General features: G+C 60.4%; 2 protein-coding genes and 1 non-coding gene across 10 annotated transcripts; 1 reads left to right on the top strand and 2 right to left on the bottom strand.

Moving 5' to 3' along the window:
* Positions 1–1,291: 1,291 nt before the first annotated feature.
* Positions 1,292–3,957, bottom strand: RPLP2 (ribosomal protein lateral stalk subunit P2). 3 transcript variants are annotated; one of them, XM_017507840.2, is made up of 5 exons: positions 3,834–3,957; positions 3,503–3,626; positions 2,433–2,502; positions 1,513–1,611; positions 1,292–1,404 (listed from the first exon to the last, which is right to left on the bottom strand). In XM_017507840.2, the coding sequence occupies exons 2-5, from the start codon at positions 3,623–3,625 to the stop codon at positions 1,331–1,333; spliced, it is 366 nt and encodes a 121-aa protein (XP_017363329.1). In that variant the 5' UTR covers position 3,626; positions 3,834–3,957; the 3' UTR covers positions 1,292–1,330. The 3 variants fall into 3 exon arrangements, with proteins under 3 accessions (XP_017363329.1, XP_017363330.1, XP_017363327.1); XM_017507841.2 differs by having other exon boundaries at positions 1,292–1,407; positions 2,433–2,481; positions 3,834–3,934; XM_017507838.2 differs by having other exon boundaries at positions 1,292–1,407; positions 3,834–3,934.
* Positions 2,263–2,396, bottom strand: LOC119468132. The gene has a single exon (XR_005196767.1). It is a non-coding gene; the product is annotated as a small nucleolar RNA SNORA52 (small nucleolar RNA).
* A 328-nt stretch (positions 3,958–4,285) lies between the features above and the next one.
* On the top strand, positions 4,286–16,131 carry PIDD1 (p53-induced death domain protein 1). Of its 6 annotated transcripts, none has more exons than XM_037731113.1 (15): positions 4,286–4,436; positions 10,059–10,458; positions 10,967–11,380; positions 11,633–11,842; positions 11,924–11,978; positions 12,126–12,327; positions 12,416–12,541; positions 12,728–12,907; positions 12,986–13,133; positions 13,231–13,366; positions 14,484–14,634; positions 14,723–14,846; positions 14,929–15,236; positions 15,357–15,556; positions 15,755–16,131. In XM_037731113.1, exons 2-15 carry the CDS (start codon positions 10,134–10,136, stop codon positions 16,011–16,013), a joined length of 2,838 nt encoding a protein of 945 aa, XP_037587041.1. In that variant the 5' UTR covers positions 4,286–4,436; positions 10,059–10,133; the 3' UTR covers positions 16,014–16,131. The 6 variants fall into 6 exon arrangements, 4 of the variants coding, with proteins under 4 accessions (XP_037587041.1, XP_037587040.1, XP_017363304.1 ...); XM_037731112.1 differs by lacking the exon at positions 4,286–4,436 and adding an exon at positions 6,796–6,855; XR_001818834.2 differs by lacking the exon at positions 4,286–4,436 and having other exon boundaries at positions 9,468–10,458; positions 14,929–14,998; positions 15,123–15,236.
* The last annotated feature ends 746 nt before the right edge of the window (positions 16,132–16,877 follow it).

Below are 16,877 nucleotides of genomic sequence, written 5' to 3' on the forward strand. Positions count from 1 at the left end.
TAGTAGAATAAAATAAATAATAAAGACCAGAGCAAAAAAAAAAAAAAAAAAAAAAAAAAACAATAAATAAATAGCATTTTGGGTCCCCCTACATTTCGGGACCTTCTGTGGCTCCCTGGCTGCCCCCACAACCCACATTCCCTCCCCTCTGGGGACTCTGCCTTCCTCCAGGTGCTCCCCATGTGCGGGAGGCTCCCTAGCCACTCCAGCTGTCTCGTGTTAGATCCCATTCACCCTCCCAGAACTGAAGTGCTTACACAGCAGGTGCAGCCCACACCAAAGCCAGTCCATGGGCTGCTGCTCGAAAGCCTGGGGTAGAAGGGGCAGATCATCTCCTGGGGTGCCTGCACCGGTGGGCAAAGACCCTGAGGCCCAGGAGAGTTGGTACGGAGTAGGGCCAGGAGGGTAGAGAGGCTGAGAGGGGACAGCGATGGCCTGTCCTTAGCCCCATATTCCAGGCCGTGGCCTGTGGGGGGAGGGCAGGCCCACCCCAAAGAACTCAGTTCAGTGGGCACGTGGCTCTGTGGTCACGGCCCACAAGCCCCGAGCACATCTGCCCAGTAAGGCAGGGGTTGGCTCATGAACAGCAGAAAAACAAGCCCCGAAGAGCTGAGGGATTGTGCAAGCTGCTCAGGGCATCAAGGCAGAGCCATGACCCTGCAGGGGAAGCCAGGGCCACTGTCACCCCCAAGCTGGGCTCACTTCCTGCATTCATTTGTGAAGCCAGAGGCTACTAATCCTGGCCTTGCCAGGCCAGGCACCAAGCCACACAAGGACAGAGCCCTGATTACCCAACCTCCGTTTCAGATCAGCCTCTCTGTTTGGCGGCAGTGTTTCTGCTGCTCGGCCGGACTGCAGTGGCGCTATCATGGCCCTCTGTAACTGCAACCTCCTGGGCAAGTGACCCTGTCCCTCAACTTCTCACGTAGTTGGGACTACAGGCACACACCACCACGCCAGTTAGTTTGTTTTTTAGAGATGGTTGGTCTCAAACGCCTGCCTCAAGTGACCCTCCCTCCTCGGCCTCCCAAGTGCTGGGATTATGAGCACCAGCTGCTGTGCCCAGCCTGTTAGCCATTTTTTGGGGGTGCTCAGGAGCCTGGACACTGTTCGAGGCCCATAGGAGGGGGCCCCCGGCAGCTGTGATGCCCAGACTCCCCAGCTCATGCTCATCCTGCACCAGAGACCCTTCCCCAACACCGCGTGGCCCACGCTTCAGCCCCACACCTGCTGTCCGTGATGGGAACCTGCACAGGCGACCCTCTGACAAACTGCTCATGGGATACTTGAGAGATGTGTAAAAAGGCTTTATTTGCAGGGGAACAGGAGTTTAATCAAAGAGGCCAAATCCCATGTCATCATCTGACTCTTCAGATTCCTCCTTCTTTTCATCTTTCTTCTCCTCTGCTGTGGAAAAGAGAGCATGTTGCCAGGCCAGCCCCCCCAGTAGTGAAGACCCCCGACATCAGTCTGAGCCTCAGCCCTCTGCCCACTCACCACGCCCCCACTTACCGGCAGCGGGGGCGGAACCAGCAGCAGGAGCTGCAGAGCCTGGGGCAGCAGAGATGGTCACAGCCCCACCGGCAGGTACACTGGCAAGCTTGCCAATACCTACAGAAAGCAGAGAGAAGCTGAGATCAGAGCAGCTGCCCAGCCTGGAAGGCTGTTCCACACAGAAGCTAGATGACACCAGGCATGGCAGTGTGCCCAACGTACCTGGGCCCCACCATACGGTTCCAGTGCCTCCCTCCCTCCCCAGCCACTCCTCAACATTTACTGTCAGGGACTTCTCTTCCCCACCTTTCCTATCCAGGGACTAACCTTCCAGAAATCAGGTGACACTGCCCACCTCCCCACTTTCGCCACCTCCACCCTCCGAGGTCCACCGGACAAACATGTTTAGAGGCAGGTAAGCAATGAGTGTGCTGCCCCAGCGTCCAGATCTCTGGCCACAGCGATGTGCTCATGGCTTGGCCCGTTTGCTGAGCTGGCCCTGTCCTGGTCATGTGCACGGAGGACAGCAACAGCTGTCCCACCAGCTCAACTTCCAAACAAGTTCCACCAGCTCAGCTGATGTCAACAGAAAACCATCTGCCCAAGAGACAAGAAGCCTGTGGTCACCCCTGGCACTTAGTCCCCACCCACAACCCCCTTCACAGAAAGCACATGATAGAACTGTTTACGCGAACCCAGTTCTCCAGACACCAAGCTTCGGAGGAATCCTAGGAAATGGCCTCAGTGTGCCCCTGCTGCCTGCTTCTGGCGTGTCTAGAAGCGCCCACGGCGTGAGCCCACTGGAGCCCTGCTCACTCCTCGGGGGAGGCTTCTCGGGTGCTCTGGTCCACAAGCGAAACCTGGCAGGTCACAGGCTGACCGGCAGGGATTAGGATGGACCCTGAAAACAAACCAACGTCTCCTCCAGAGAAACTCACCCTGGGCAATCACGTCCTCAATGTTCTTTCCGTTCAGCTCGCTGATAACCTGGAGAAGACAATCGCACAGCTGCTACCGGAGATGTGCAGCTGCAGCCCCAGCCTTACCGATCCCTTCTAGAGTCACAGCAGGACTGGGTACACCACATGGGAATACGCCCTTGAGTTTCTACACCTGCGCTGCCCTAAGGGAGCCACCAGCCTCACTGGTTAAGTGGTACGAGAAATGGAATCCAGCATTCTCAGACTCAACGCTGAGAGAACACACACCATCTCACCCTCTGCTAACTATTCATACCTGTCTTAAACATGGGCAAAATAAGGCGGCTCTGAAATTGGCTTTGACTTCAGGCTGGAGTGCACCGATGGGATCTCGGGCTCAAGTGATTCTTCCACCTTAGCCCGGGACTACAGGCATGAGCCACCACACCTGGCTCTGTCGGCCTGCAGCCGCGTGATCACTACTCACCGCAGCCTGGACCTCAAAGGCTCAAATCATCCTCCCGAACAGCGGGGACTACAGATGCCCACCACTGACTAATTTTCTTTTTAGCTTTTCGCGGAAGCCCGGTCTTGAGGTGTTTTCGAGGTTAGTGTGGAACGCCCAAGCTCCAATAATCCACCCGAAGCGCTGGGGGAGCCAGCACCAGGCCTGCCTGTTTTTCAAGCAATCTCATGCATGCCATCTGTATTGAACCTCCAACGCTCCTTCGTCTCGACCTTGCCTCATACCCACCTTGCTTTCTTCATTTGTCGTTTTGAGACAGTCTTGCCCCATCACCCAGGCTGGAGTCTCCTGCCTCAGCCTACCAAGTAGCTGGGATTACAGGCGCCCACCACCACACCCGGCTAACGTTTGTATTTTTAGCAGACACGGGGGTTTCGCCATGTTGGCCACGATGGTCTCGAACCCCTCCTGACCTCAGGTGATCCGCCCGCGTCCGGCCCCCACCCTGCTTGCTTCTCTACCCAAGAAATCACCAACTGGACTGGCACAAGCCGCGCCCCGGACCCTCCGGTGAGACCGGCCACGGGCCGCGCGGCGGCCGCGGGGCAGGGGCGGCAGGTACCTTGTTGAGCCGGTCGTCGTCCGCCTCGATGCCGACGCTGTCCAGGATCTTCTTGATGTCCTTGGCGCTCGGGGAAGGGTTGCCCCCGAGGGCGGCCAGCAGGTAGGAGGCGACGTAGCGCATCCTGAGACGGGCGGAGAGCGCGCGACGGCGGAGTTACCCCGGCGGCCTCCTGCCCACCCCGGGGCCCCCGGGCGAGGCCGCGCGTGGCTCGGCCCCTAGGCCTCTGCCCCAGAAAGACCCCGCCCCGCGGCCCGCCGCCCACCCCGCATCCCCACGGCCCCGCATCCCCAGCCCCAGCCCGCACCCCGGGCCCGGCCACCGCACTCACGCGGCGGCGGCGGAGAGGCCTCACGCGTGCGACCTCGGCGGCGACAGGGAGGAAAAGGAAGACGCCGACGCAAGGGGCGGGGGTAAACCGCTACCCAGAAGCCTCTGGGACCCACGCGCGGCGACGCATGAGGCGCCTCAGAGTGACGTCACGAGGCGCTCAGCCAATGACGACGGCGGAGAAACCATTGACCCCCCTCCCACCTCCTCCCCATCTCAGGCAGCTTCTGCGGCAAAGGCGAAGGGCAGTAGTACCGGAACTGGCTGCTCTTACAGCGTGGGGCGAATGTCCCCCAAAACTCGTGGCGCGATGGACCAAGCAAGCCCAAGGGGACATCTGTCTTCAATACCGGGGGCTCCCATCATGCCACACGACGCCTACAGCTCCCAACATGCTGCGCGGCCGCCACGCCCGGGACGTATCCTTTGCCCGCGAACCACAAGTCCCATGGTACACTGCTGCCGGAAGTGGCCTGTGCCACCGGCCTACGCGGAACTGCACGTGGGCCCGGGCCGAGGGTGCTGGCCGTAAGCTCGCCCTGAGCCTTTGGCGATTCCCCCGCCGCGGCGACCCGTTGTCCCATGTCCCGCCGGGCTCAGTGAGGTGAGCCAGCCGCCTCGGACTTAGCGACTGCGGCCCTGGGAGGCCGCCCCCGCCATGCGGGGCCAGGGCGTACTGCCAGAGGACGAGCGCGAGCCTTGGAGACCAGGAGAATGTAGGGAGGCAGCGTCGCCCACGCACCCTGGGAGGGGTGAGGTCCGAGTGGGCAGCCCCTGCGCCGGCTGCTTCGGCCCAGAACTGACCTCGGTGTCCACGTGGACATCAGCATATCGGGGACCCTGCCGCACTCTGGGGTCCTGGGAGGGAACAGGGCTGGCCCTGCCTCCTAAGAACAGGAGTTCGTGTGCGAGGACACAGGAAGCGAATGAAGGAAGCGATCCGAGGGACAGGGACAGAGGGGGCATTGGGCTGGGCAGCCTGAGAAAGCTTCCACGAGGCAGTGTCCTTGAGCTAAAAGATGAAAAGGAGCCGACCCTGCCAATATCTGGGGCCAGCACCAGAGGGGTCAGATGCAGATACCTGAGGTGTCACGCAGGCAGCGCCAGCTCGCGTGGGGCTCAAACAACAGTGGGGTATACATCAAGCACTGGAACTCGAACTTCACAGTTGCCTTCAGTGGCCTCATTACCCCTTCGTAGATGAGGAAGTTGGGTACAGAAACGTTTTCTTGCTCGGGGTCACACATCTGGGGTAAAGGCGGGAAACCACCTTGGGAACAATGAGACTTTTTAAATTTTTTAATTTTTGAGACTGGGCCCCATTCTGTCGCCCAGGCTAGAGTGCAGTGGCTCCATCACAGCTCACTGCAGCCTCAGCTTCCTGGGCTCAGGTGGTCCTCCCTCCTCAGCCACCACACCCGGCCAACATTTTTTGGTGTTTTTGGTAGAGACGGGATTGCCCAACATAGGCTCAAGTGATCCTCCCACCTGGGCCTCCTAAAGTGCCGGGATTACAGGTGTGAGCCACCATGCCTGGCCAGCATGGGACTTTTGTAATCACAAAGGGAAGCTATTCAGTGTCTTGAGCCAGTCCCTTCACATTGCTCTGCCATCGCCCATACCAACTCTTTTTTTTCTTCGAGGAGTCTCACTATTGTCCAAGTTGGAGGGCAGTGGCGTGATCTTTGCTCATTGCAATCTCCACCTCCCGGGTTCAAGCAATTCGCCTGCCTCAGCCTCCCTAGTAGCTGGAACTACAGGCATGCCTCACCACACCTACCTGATTTTTGTATTTTTAGTAGAGATGGGGTTTCACCATGTTGTCTAGTCTGGTCTTAAACTCCTGACCTCAGGTGATCCGCCCGCCTTAGCCTCCCAAAGTGCTGGAAAAACAGGCACAAGCCACCGTGCCTGGCCCCATCTCACTTTTTTTATTATCCCAAACAAACTCCGTACCCATTAAATTCCTATTCCCTGCGCCCCCAGCCCTTGATAACCACCATTCTACTTTCTGTTCCCGTGATTCTGACAACAGTAATACCCCTCGAGTAAAAGTGAAATCATACGGTATTTTGCTTTTTGTCTGGTCTCTTTCATTCAGCTTATTTTCTTTCTTTCTTTTTTTTTGGGACGGAGTTTCGCTCTTGTTACCCAGGCTGGAGTGCAATGGCACGATCTCGGCTCACCGCAACCTCTGCCTCCCGGGTTCAGGCAATTCTCCTGCCTCAGCCTCCTGAGTAGCTGGGATTACAGGCACGAGCCACCATGACCAGCTAATTTTTTGTATTTTTAGTAGAGACGGGGTTTCACCATGTTGACCAGGATGGTCTCGATCTCTTGACCTCGTGATCCACCCTACTCAGCCTCCCAAAGTGCTGGGATTACAGGCTTGAGCCACCACGCCCGGCCATTCAGCTTATTTTCAAATTTTAAGTATCTACCTGAAAGGAAGTCCCTAAATCTAATGTAAGTGGAGAAATGTTTACATGGGCCAGGCTTGAGGATTACAAACTGGGAGCACAGATTCAGGTTGCCCAGAATTTACACTTGGATGAGCAGCAGTTTCAAGTCAATTTTTATTTTTTATAATTTTAATTTTTTTTTTTTTTTTTTGACACAGGATCTTGCCATGTCATCCAGGCTGCTCTCCAACTCCTGACCTCAGGTGATCCACCCACCTTGGCCTCCCACAGTGCTGGGATTACAGCGTGTGCCACCGTGCCTGGCCTGTAATTTAATCTTTTGTAGAGATGGAACCTTGCTGTGTTTCTCAGGCTGGTCTCAAACTTCTGGCCTCAAGCTGTCCTCCTGCCTTGGTGTCTCAAAGTGGTAGGATTACTGGTGTGAGCCACTGTGACCTACAAGTGGATTTTTTTTTTTTTTTTTTTTTTTTTTTGCAGACGGGAGTCTCGCTCTGTCACCCAGGCTGGAGTACAGTGGCATGATCTGCGGTCTCAGCTCACTGCAGCTTCCACCTCCCAGGTTCAAGTGATTCTTCTGCCTCAGCCTCCCCTGCAACTCAGGTACCTGGGATTACAGACGTCCACCACCACACCTGGCTAATTTTTTTTTTTTTTGAGATGGAGTTTCACTTTTTGTTCAGGCTGGAGTGCGATGGCACAATCTCGGCTCACCACAACCTCCACCTACCTGGTTCAAGCGATTCTCCTGCCTCAGCCTCACAAGTAGCTGGGATTATTGGAGTGCACCACCGCACCCAGCTATTTTTGTATTTTTAGTAGAGACAGGATTTCTCCACATTGGTCAGTCTGGTCTGGAACTCCCAACCTTGGGTGATCTGACACCTCAGCCTCCAAAGTGCTGGGATTACAGGCGTGAGCCACTGTGCCTGGCTTAATTTTTGTATTTTTAGTAGAGACAGGGTTTCATCATATTGGCCAGACTGGTCTCAAACTCCTGACTTCGTGATCCGCCTGCCTCAGCCTCCAAAGTGCTGGGATTACAGGCGTGAGCCACTGTGCCTCGGCTTTTATTACTTTTATTATTATTATTTTTTGAGATGGAGTCTCGCTCTGTCACCCAGGCCGGAGCAATGGTGCAGTCTTGGCTTACTGCAAACTCTGCCTCCCAGATTCAAACTCTCCCTCAGCCTGGAGGCAGGGATCTCCCTAGCTGGGACTACAGGCGCCTGTTACCGAGCCTGGCTAATTTTTGTATTTTTTTTTTTTTTTTCTTTTTTTTTTTTAGACGGAGTTTCACTCATGTTCCCCAGGCTGGAGTGCAATGGCGCGATCTCGGCTCACCGCAACCTCTGCCTCCCGGGTTCAGGCAATTCTCCTGCCTCAGCCTTCTGAGTAGCTGGGATTATAGGTACGCACCACCACACCCAGCTAATTTTTGTATTTTTAGTAGAGACGGGGTTTCACCATGTTGGACAGGCTGGTCTCTCTTGACCTCAGATGATCCACCCGCCTCGGCCTCCCAAAGTGCTGGGATTACAGGCTTGAGCCACCGCGCCAGGCCTAATTTTTGTATTTTTAGTAGAGACGGGGTTTCACCATGTTGGACAGGCTGGTCTCAAACTCCTGACCTTGTGATCCACCTGCCTCAGCCTCCCAAAGTGCTGGGATTACAGGCGTGAGCTACCGCGCCTGGCCGCCTTTTACTTTATATATTTTTGAGACAGAGTTTTGTTCTTTTCACCAAGGCTGGAGTGTAATGGCACAATCTCGGCCCACTGCAACTTCTGCCTCCCAGGTTCAAGCGATTCTCCTGCCTCAGCCTCCTGAGTAGCTGAAATTACAGGTGTGAGCCACCATCCCCGGCTAATTTTTGTGTTTTTAGTAGAGACGGGGATTTGAGATGGGGTTTCACCGTGTTGGCCAGGCTGGTCTCAAACTCCTGGTGTCAAGTGATCCATCCACCTCAGCCTCCCAAAGTGCTGGGATTACAGGTGTGAGCCACCGTGCCCACCCTATTTTTAAATTTGTCTTGTTAGAGGGAGTCTTGCTCTGTTACCCAGGCTGGAGTACAGTGGTGTGATCTCAGTTCACCACAGCCTCCGCCTCCCAGGCTCTAGTGATTGTCCGGCCTCAGCCTCTGAATAGCTGGGACTACAGGTGTGTGCCGCCATACCTGGCTGATTTTTCTCTTTAGTAGAGATGGGGTTTCACCATGTTGGGCAGGCTTGTCTTGAACTCCTGACCTCAAGTGATCCGCCCACCTCGGCCTCACAAAATGCTGGGATTACAGGCGTGAGCCACCGCGCCCGGCCTGTGGTTGGTTTTTAAAAGGATTCCTCCGGCACCTACGTGAAAGGGGCTGGTGGGCATGGAAGCAGGGAGGCCTGGGAGAGACCTGCGCATCCCAGAGGGGGTGGTGGTACCTGGAAGTGGACGGCAGAGGCTGTGCGAACTGAGTCAAGACGCAGGCCTCGCTGGTGCTGTCTGCGTCCTCCTCGGAGCGCGTGCGAGGGAGCCGGTGAATGAAGCACACCCGGGGGATGCCGTGTTGGGGAGGGCGGACGGAGCAGGTTTCGGGTTCTTGGCTTTGACACACGCCAGCTATGGAGCCTCCTGCCCTGCGCGGGCGCCAAGAGGATCACTGCCAGGGCTTCGGGCCCAGGATGACGGCTCGAAAGGAAGGGTCTCTGCGGGCCCGGAGGGGAGGTCTCGGCCGGCTTCCCGGAGGAGGCGTAGGGGCTGGTTGGGGAAGGGCACTGCAAGTCTTCTGGCTTCTAACAGGGGTGGGTGCGGGGCCGCGGCAAGAGTGCCCCCGTCACCCAGCCTGGGACCGCACCGGGGCCCCGAGAACCTGGGAAAGGGTGGGATTCGCGGCGCGCCGCCGGCCTCGGGACGGGGAAAGCCGGGCGGCTCCGACCCGTGAGTAACGGGAAGCCGAGCGCAGCTGCGCGGGCGGCGCGGCCGGTGGACGGGTGGCGTCCGCGTCTCCTGGGCGGGAACGGGCGGAGGGAAGGCGGGTCGGGGAGGAGCGCGGAGGCCCCCGCTGTGGCCCCAGCCCGCGCGATCCTAAAGGGCGGGGTCTACGGTCTCCGCCCGCCCAGAAACGCGCGGGCGGTGTAGCCCGCGCCGAGCGCGCAGTGAGCTGCCCCGGTCCGCGCTCCACGTGGAGCGCAGGTTCGCGCCTGCCCCGGCGGCGGCGGCGGCGGCGGCGGCGGCGGCGGCGGGACGTTTGCTGCGGGGAGGGGGGGCCGTTCCCATCCCCGACGCCATCTGAGCCGGCAGTGCGCGGCCACCACCCTCCCCAGCGGACCCAACTGGAAAGGGCGGTGAGCGTTGCTCCGGGCTCATGAATTGGGGTCCCGGCCTCAGGCCCTCACCCTTGCACTGCCTTCCCAGACTTTCGGGGTACAGTCACCCCCTCAGTAGAGGAGGGTCATGGTCCACCTGGCAAAGCTGATGCAACCAAAGGGGGGTTCATTCCCAGACCTGGGGGACAGCCTCGGTGACCTCACAGCTCCAGGCGTCCGTGGGTCAGATTTCCAGGACCAGGATTGAGGCCTCCCTCCCTCCTCTCTGCTGCTGACAGTGAGGCCTCCTGCCTGGTGCTGCCTTTTGCTCTGGCAGTCCCATTTCCCAACCCTATTTCCAGTGATGCCCAGGCTTCAGGGATGCAGGGCACCCACAAGGTCTCCTCCACTCTCCAGCCCAGGCCCCAATGGCTCAAGAGCTCCCCACTCCAGCCAGAGTCCCTGTTTCCCCAAAGAGAGGAGGGCTCCCGCTCACCCCTCCCCTTGCCTCTGCAGCTTCCCCGGGCCCTGCCTGGACAGGCCTGCCTGCGTGCTGGGACATGTCTGGCCTCCAAGGACGGTCGGTGGGTGATGTCTGCAGCAGTGGAGGGGCCAGAGCTGGAGGCAGTGGCAGCGGCTGCAGGAGATGCTTCGGAGGCTGCAGATGCAGAAGATGCTTCGGAGGCTGTGGATGCAGGGTCCAGGGCGCTGCCTTTCCTGGGCGGCAACCGGCTGAGCTTAGACCTGTCCCCCGGGGGCTGCCACCGCCTGCTTCACCTGTGTGTCCAGCAGCCCCTTCAGCTGCTGCAGGTGGAGTTCTTGCGTCTGAGCACTCACGAGGACCCTCAGCTGCTGGAGGCCACCCTGGCGCAGGTGCCTCGGAGCCTGTCCCGCCTCCGCTCCCTGGTCCTCAAAGGTGAGCGCCACCCATTCCCTGCCCTGTCTCCACCTTTCACTCTGCCCTGCCTCTGCTGCTTGGTCCTCAAAGGCAAACCCCAGTCCGAACCGCAGCTCCAGGCCACCCCTCGTGGCCCCCCAGGTGTGAACTGTTCTGCTCTTGGCCCTCTCCAGCCCCATCCCCATTCTCGGCGACTCCCACCCCCACTGTGAGGCCGGCAGGGCCCTGGTCCCAGACCACCAAGCCACCCCTCGGGGGTCTCTCATAGACCGCAGTGCAGTGGGTGGGGTGAGGGCTGGAGGGGAAGGTTGTGGGTGATGGTGTCAGCTGAGTTGACTTTGGTCCCCATCGCCACTTCTTCCATCTGCAGCAGCCTCTCCAGTGTGTCTGTCTGTCCCTGTCTGGCTGCAGTGGGGTGGGGGTGGGAGGTCGGTGCCTCTCGAGCAGCTGTTTCTCTGGCTGGCAGGGTTGATCTGGGACCTGGGACCCTGGCTCTGAGGGCCACATCCGCCTCCCCCCTTCCCAGGAGGGCAACACCGGGACACACTAGGTGCCTGTCTCCGGGGCGCCCTGACCACCCTGCCTGCTGGTCTGAGTGGCCTGACCCATCTGGCCCACCTGGACCTGAGCTTCAACAGCCTGGAGACACTGCCGGTCTGTGTCCTGGGGATGCGAGGTCTGGGTGCCCTCTTGCTGTCTCACAACTGCCTCTCCGAGCTGCCTGAGGCTCTGGGGGCGCTCCCCGCCCTCACCTTCCTCGCCGTGACACACAACCGCCTGCAGATGCTGCCCCCAGCTCTGGGGGCCCTGTCCACCCTGCAGCGCCTCGATCTCTCTCAGAACCTTCTGGACACGCTGCCTCCTGAGATTGGAGGCCTGGGCAACCTCCTTGAGCTCAACCTGGCCTCCAACCGACTGCAGAGCCTCCCGGCCTCCCTGGGTGAGTAGCTGCCATGCCCTGGCATACCGGCCCCATGGCAGGGGCCTCTGCACCCACAGGCTGGGTCCACGGCTACCCCTGGGAGTCCCAGCACCTTCCTGGCCTTTGAGACTCCCTGGGCGGCTTTGTGGGAGTTCTCTGAGCCCGGCCGTGGAGGAGAGTCTGACACGGCTGCTCTGGGGGGCGGCAGCAGGAGTGTCCCGGCGTCGTGGGCCGCACTGGTACCGAGCCTAAGCCAGCGCCTGCCCACAGCGGGGCTGCGGTCCTTGCGGCTCCTTGTCCTGCACAGCAACCTCCTGGCCTCTGTGCCAGCCAGCCTGGCCCGCCTCCCGCTCCTCACCCGGCTCGATCTGAGGGACAACCGGCTCCGGGACCTGCCCCCTGAGCTGCTGGACGCCCCCTTTGTGCGCCTGCAGGGGAACCCCCTGGGCGAGGCCTCGCCAGACGCCCCGAGTTCCCCAGGTAGGCCTGGAGCTAGAGGGGCGGCCCTGGGACTGGACGTGGCCTCCTCAGTGTCCCAGCCACATGTCTGACCCTCCACAGGGGCAGCCTTCGTTCCAGAAATGCCCAGACTCTTCCTGACCTCAGATTTGGACAGGTACAGGGAGGGGCGAGGGGGCTGCAGGGGTGTCTGTCTGCCTGGCGCCCTGGCGCCTCCGACGCCTCCTCCAGAGTTCCTGAGTCCAGGCTCTTGACACGTAGGCCCCTGTGGGTCTGACCCGGCGCGCGCTTCTTCTTCACTCAGCTTTCCTGTGACCCCTGGAGGCTGCTCCGTGACCCTGGCCTGTGGCGTCCGCCTGCAGTTTCCAGCAGGGGCCACCATCACCCCCATCACCATCCGCTATCGGCTGTTGCTGCCAGAGCCGGGCCTCGTCCCCCTGGGCCCTCATGACGCCCTGCTCAGCCGTGTGCTGGAGCTGCAGCCCCACGGGGTGGCCTTCCAGCAGGCATGGCCAGGGTGTGGTGGGGGATGGTATGGTGGGGGTGTGCGGACCCAGGCCTGGCCCCAGCCCTCACACCGCCCTTTCCTGGCAGGATGTGGGCCTGTGGCTGCTCTTCACGCCCCCACGGGCCCGGCGCTGCCGTGAGGTGGTGGTCAGGACCCGGAATGACAGCAGCTGGAGCGACCTGGAGACCTTCCTGGAGGAAGAGGCACCCAAGGTGAGGGTCACCCAGGCCTGCCAGTGGCGAGTGGGGTGCTGCTGCCCCGTGCCATGCACCCCTGCCCAGAGCCTCACCCTGGCACCTTCCACCCCGCCCCGTCTGTCCTGGATCCAGTCCCTCCATGTCCCCGGCTGGCCGTGCCTTGACCCCGGCTCCTCTGACTGTCCCCCTCGCCTGTCCCAGCGGCTCTGGGCTCACTGCCAGGTGCCCCACTTCTCCTGGTTCCTTGTGGTCTCCCGCCCTGTGTCCGATGCCTGCCTGGTGCCACCAGAGGGGACGCTGCTGTGCTCCTCGGGTCATCCTGGGGTCAAGGTCATCTTCCCTGCTGGGGCCACTGAGGAGCCTCGCCAAGTCTCCATGCAGGTGCGGCCAGGGGAGCGCCAAGGGTGGCAGGCGGTACCTCAGCCCACAGGCAGGTGCTCAGGGGCCCGTCCGTCGCAGGTGGTACGCGTGCCTGGCCGAGAGCTGCGAGCCCTCCTGGGAGAGCCAGAGGCAGCAGCGAGCCCGCTGCTGTGCCTCTCACAGAGCGGCCCCCCCAGCTTCCTCCGACCCATCACCGTGCAGCTGCCCCTGCCCTCTGGTGTCACAGGTGAGAGGCGGCCGTAGGGCACACCTGGACCTGTGGCCATAGGGTGGAGGGGATCTCCGGCCAGGAGGCCTCAGCCTGCTGCCCCTCCCGTCCCCAGGCCTCAGTCTGGACCGCTCCCGTCTGCACCTGTTGTACTGGGCCCCTCCTGCAGCCACCTGGGATGACATCACAGCGCAGGTGGTCCTGGAGCTCACCCACCTGTACGCACGCTTCCAGGTCACACACTTCTCCTGGTCAGTTGTAGGGCCGCAGCCCCACAGGGTTGTGGGGTGTCCCTTGTGCTGTGCGGAGGCACAGGATCCGAGAAATAAAGAGACAGGACAGAAGGACTGGAGAAGAGCAGCTGGGCTCGGGGACCACGCCACCTATGAGCAGAAGGCGAGGCCCCGAATATCCAGGAGCGTCTGTATTTATTGGGTACCAGACAGGGGGAAGGGTCGTGAGTGAGGTCATCTTAAGGACAGTGATAGGGTCAAGACAATCACGTGGGCAATAGACAAGCGGTCCACCCCCATTAGGTCACCTAGGCTAGGAGGTGGGCCATGCACAGTGAAGAGTGCAGTGCACAATATCTCTTGTCTAGGGGCAGGCTACTTCTAAGGATTTCTGTAGGAGGATGCTTTGAGCAGCAGCAGAGCTGACAAGGTCCACAGCCACCTGCTGGCAGCTTCCAGTGAGTTCTGTAGGAGGATGCTTTTGAGTCAGCACAGTAACAAGAGCTGATGAAGTTCTTAGTCACCAAGGCGCGACTATCCGGAGGGGTTTTAAGCCCTCGGATGCTCACAGGATTGCCGGTCTGAGGGAGCCTTCCACAAGAACCGGAGCAAGGTCCTACAACTCCTTTATCAGGAGGAGAGGCTCTTGCTCCAAGCCTGCCATACAGCGGGTATCTTTACGATACTGAACGCTGCCACCTGGGCCAGGTTCTTGTTCTGGTGTAACTGTTTTCCCTTAACTCATGCTCTGCACCGTGTCTGCTCTAGACGTTCCTCTGACTATAAGCAAGATATGATTATGTATAGCTGTTTATTGCTTAATTGATGCTCTGCACCGTGTCTGCTCTAGACATGCCTCTATGAACTAAGATATAATTGTATATATGTAGAGAAATAACTGGGTAGTAAGGTGTTCTTCAGGCACTAATTGTTCTGACTATAAATTAATACGTGATGGTATGTAAAGGATTATAAAGGCGGTGACGGAGGAGTAACACCGTAAACCAAGACATTCTTCAGGCACTAATCCTGCCGGGGATCTGCCTAGCTCTCCTTCCTCGGCGCCCAGATCGGGGGTTACCCACCGTCAGTGCCCCGGCTTCCTCAGCCTCCTCCCTCACCCCTGCCCCCCCAGGTACTGGCTCTGGTACACCACCAAGAACTGCGTGGGAGGCCTGGCTCGGAAGGCCTGGGAGCGGCTGCGGCTGCACCGGGTCAACCTCATCGCCCTGCAGCGGCGCCGGGACCCCGAGCAGGTCCTGCTGCAGTGCCTGCCCCGAAACAAGGTGGGGACGCGGGCTCGGGGGCTCGGGGCGGTGGCTAGAGGGCTGGGGTGCCGGACTCTGGCTGCCGACCTGCACGGCGTCCCTGCAGGTGGACGCCACCCTTCGGCGGCTGCTGGAGCGCTACCGTGGCCCGGAGCCCTCCGACACGGTGGAGATGTTCGAGGGCGAGGAGTTCTTTGCAGCCTTCGAGCGAGGCATTGACGTGGATGCTGGTAGGGCCGCCCCGTCCTGGAGAGGGAGCCCTACTGTCCTTCCTGCGCCCCCTCCTCAGCCCGCCCCCCCCCCGTCCCCTAGACCGCCCTGACTGCGTGGAGGGCAGAATCTGCTTTGTCTTCTATTCACACCTGAAGAATGTGAAGGAGGTGTACGTGACCACCACCCTGGATCGGGAGGCTCAGGCTGTGCGGGGCCAGGTGGGCGAGGGGGTGGGCCCCCCAGGCTGCCTGGGCACAGGGCCGAGCTCTGAACCCCATTCAATGCCCCCTCAGGTGTCCTTCTACCGTGGTGCAGTGCCCGTGCAAGTGCCCGAGGAGGCGGAGGCTGCCCGGCAGAGGAAGGGCGCAGACGCCCTGTGGATGGCCACTCTGCCCATCAAGCTGCCGGTGGGACTGAGGGACAGTGGAGGGGTGGGGGCAGGACCGAGGCCCAGGGGTGGAGCCCAGAAGCACGCGGTGGAGTCTGGGACGGAGCCCAGGGTTTTCTGCTCTTTCTCCTTCCAACAGAGGCTTCGGGGGCCCGAAGGGCCACGGCGGGGGGCTGGCCTCTCCTTGGCACCCCTGAACCTGGGAGATGCTGAGACCGGCTTTCTGACGCAGAGCAACCTCCTGAGCGTGGCTGGGCGCCTGGGTCCGGACTGGCCGGCGGTGGCCCTGCACCTGGGCGTGTCCTACCGAGAGCTGCAGCGCATCCGGCACGAGTTCCGGTGAGGCTTCCACTGGCCATCTGGGGGGCCCGCCTGATGATGCCAGAAGTTTCTTCCAGGGGAAGTGGGGGAGGCGCAAACACCAGGCTGGAAAGGAACCATGTGGCCGAGGTTGGCCCAGACAAGCCCGAGGCAGAGCGTGGTGGGGGTACTGGGCAGGTGGGCAGGACTCCCTGTGTCCCCATCCTTTGCCCACAGGGATGATCTGGACGGGCAGATCCGTCACATGCTCTTCTCCTGGGCTGAGCGCCAGGCTGGGCAGCCGGGGGCTGTGGTGCTCCTGGTGCAGGCCCTGGAGCAGAGTGACCGGAAGGACGTGGCTGAAGAGGTCCGGGCAGTCTTGGAGCTTGGCCGCCGCAAGTACCAGGACAGCATCCAGCGCACAGGCTTGGCCCCCAAGGACCCCGAGGTGCCTGGCTCGTCGGCCCCACAGCCCTCAGAGCCTGCCCAGGCCTAGGGCACAGACTTCCGGCTGGCCTGGACTTTTCCCAGCGGATGGGCAGAGCTCCCACCTTCCGGCCTCTCCAGTGTGTGGGGACAGGGTTCCCCATGGGCATCAAACCTGCACTGTTTGATTTGCTATTTCAGAGCTTGATTGATTTGTTGGACGGAGAAAGCACTGCAGGGCGGGGAGGGGGGTGGCGGGGTCATCAGAGGCCCCGCCCTGCTGGGAGGGAGCCCTGCCTGAACACATGCCCCACAGCCTGGTCCTGTCCCCTCCCACTGTGCCTGGGGTCTCCGGTGGGTCCTGATCTTCCCGGGAGGGAGGACCTGTGCTGCACGGTAGCCCAAATGGGCTACTTCGTTTTTATTTTGAAAAGGAGTTTGTCACTCAGGCTGGAGTGCAGTTGCCTGATCTCGGCTCACTGCAACGTCTGCCTCCCAGGTTCAAGCGATTCTCCTGCTTCAGCCTCCCCAGTAGCTGGGGCTAGGGGCACTTGCCAGCACACCTGGCGAATTTTTGTGTTTTTAGTAGAGATGGGGGTTCACTATATTGGCCAGGCCGGTCTCGAACTTCTGACCTCAAGTGATCTGCCTGCCTTGGCCTCCCCACGTGCTGAGATTGCAGGCACCTGGCTCCAAGGGGGCTGCTTTGGATACAAAGTCGATTTTCGGCAGGCGGGCTTGTGCTTCCACCTGCCCACTGGCCCTCTGCGCTGGCCCCAGCAGGTCCACCATGCACCTGTTCTGACCTGGAGACCGTGCCTCCCCCAGGACACCCTTATCCACCGGCGCTCTGCCACCTGCCCGCGCCCCGCGGGTCCTTGTCCCTGCAGGGGCCTGAGGCCTGGAAACCAAGAAAGGACCTTGGGGTGGTGCA

This window comes from Cebus imitator, unplaced genomic scaffold (assembly GCF_001604975.1).
Source record: "Cebus imitator isolate Cc_AM_T3 unplaced genomic scaffold, Cebus_imitator-1.0 Scaffold384, whole genome shotgun sequence".
Lineage (NCBI taxonomy): Eukaryota > Metazoa > Chordata > Mammalia > Primates > Cebidae > Cebus > Cebus imitator.

Coding starts and splice junctions, on each gene's coding strand:
- RPLP2 (XM_017507838.2), bottom strand. CDS start 3,625: ATGCGCTACGTCGCCTCCTACCTGCTGGCCGCCCTCGGGGGCAACCCT. Junction 1,612..2,432: donor TGAGGACGTGATTGCCCAGG/GTGAGTTTCTCT, acceptor TGCTTTCTGTAG/GTATTGGCAAGCTTGCCAGT. Junction 1,408..1,512: donor TGGTTCCGCCCCCGCTGCCG/GTAAGTGGGGGC, acceptor TCTTTTCCACAG/CAGAGGAGAAGAAAGATGAA.
- PIDD1 (XM_017507815.2), top strand. CDS start 9,924: ATGCAGGGCACCCACAAGGTCTCCTCCACTCTCCAGCCCAGGCCCCAA. Junction 10,459..10,966: donor CCGCTCCCTGGTCCTCAAAG/GTGAGCGCCACC, acceptor CCCCCTTCCCAG/GAGGGCAACACCGGGACACA. Junction 15,237..15,356: donor CTCTGCCCATCAAGCTGCCG/GTGGGACTGAGG, acceptor TCCTTCCAACAG/AGGCTTCGGGGGCCCGAAGG.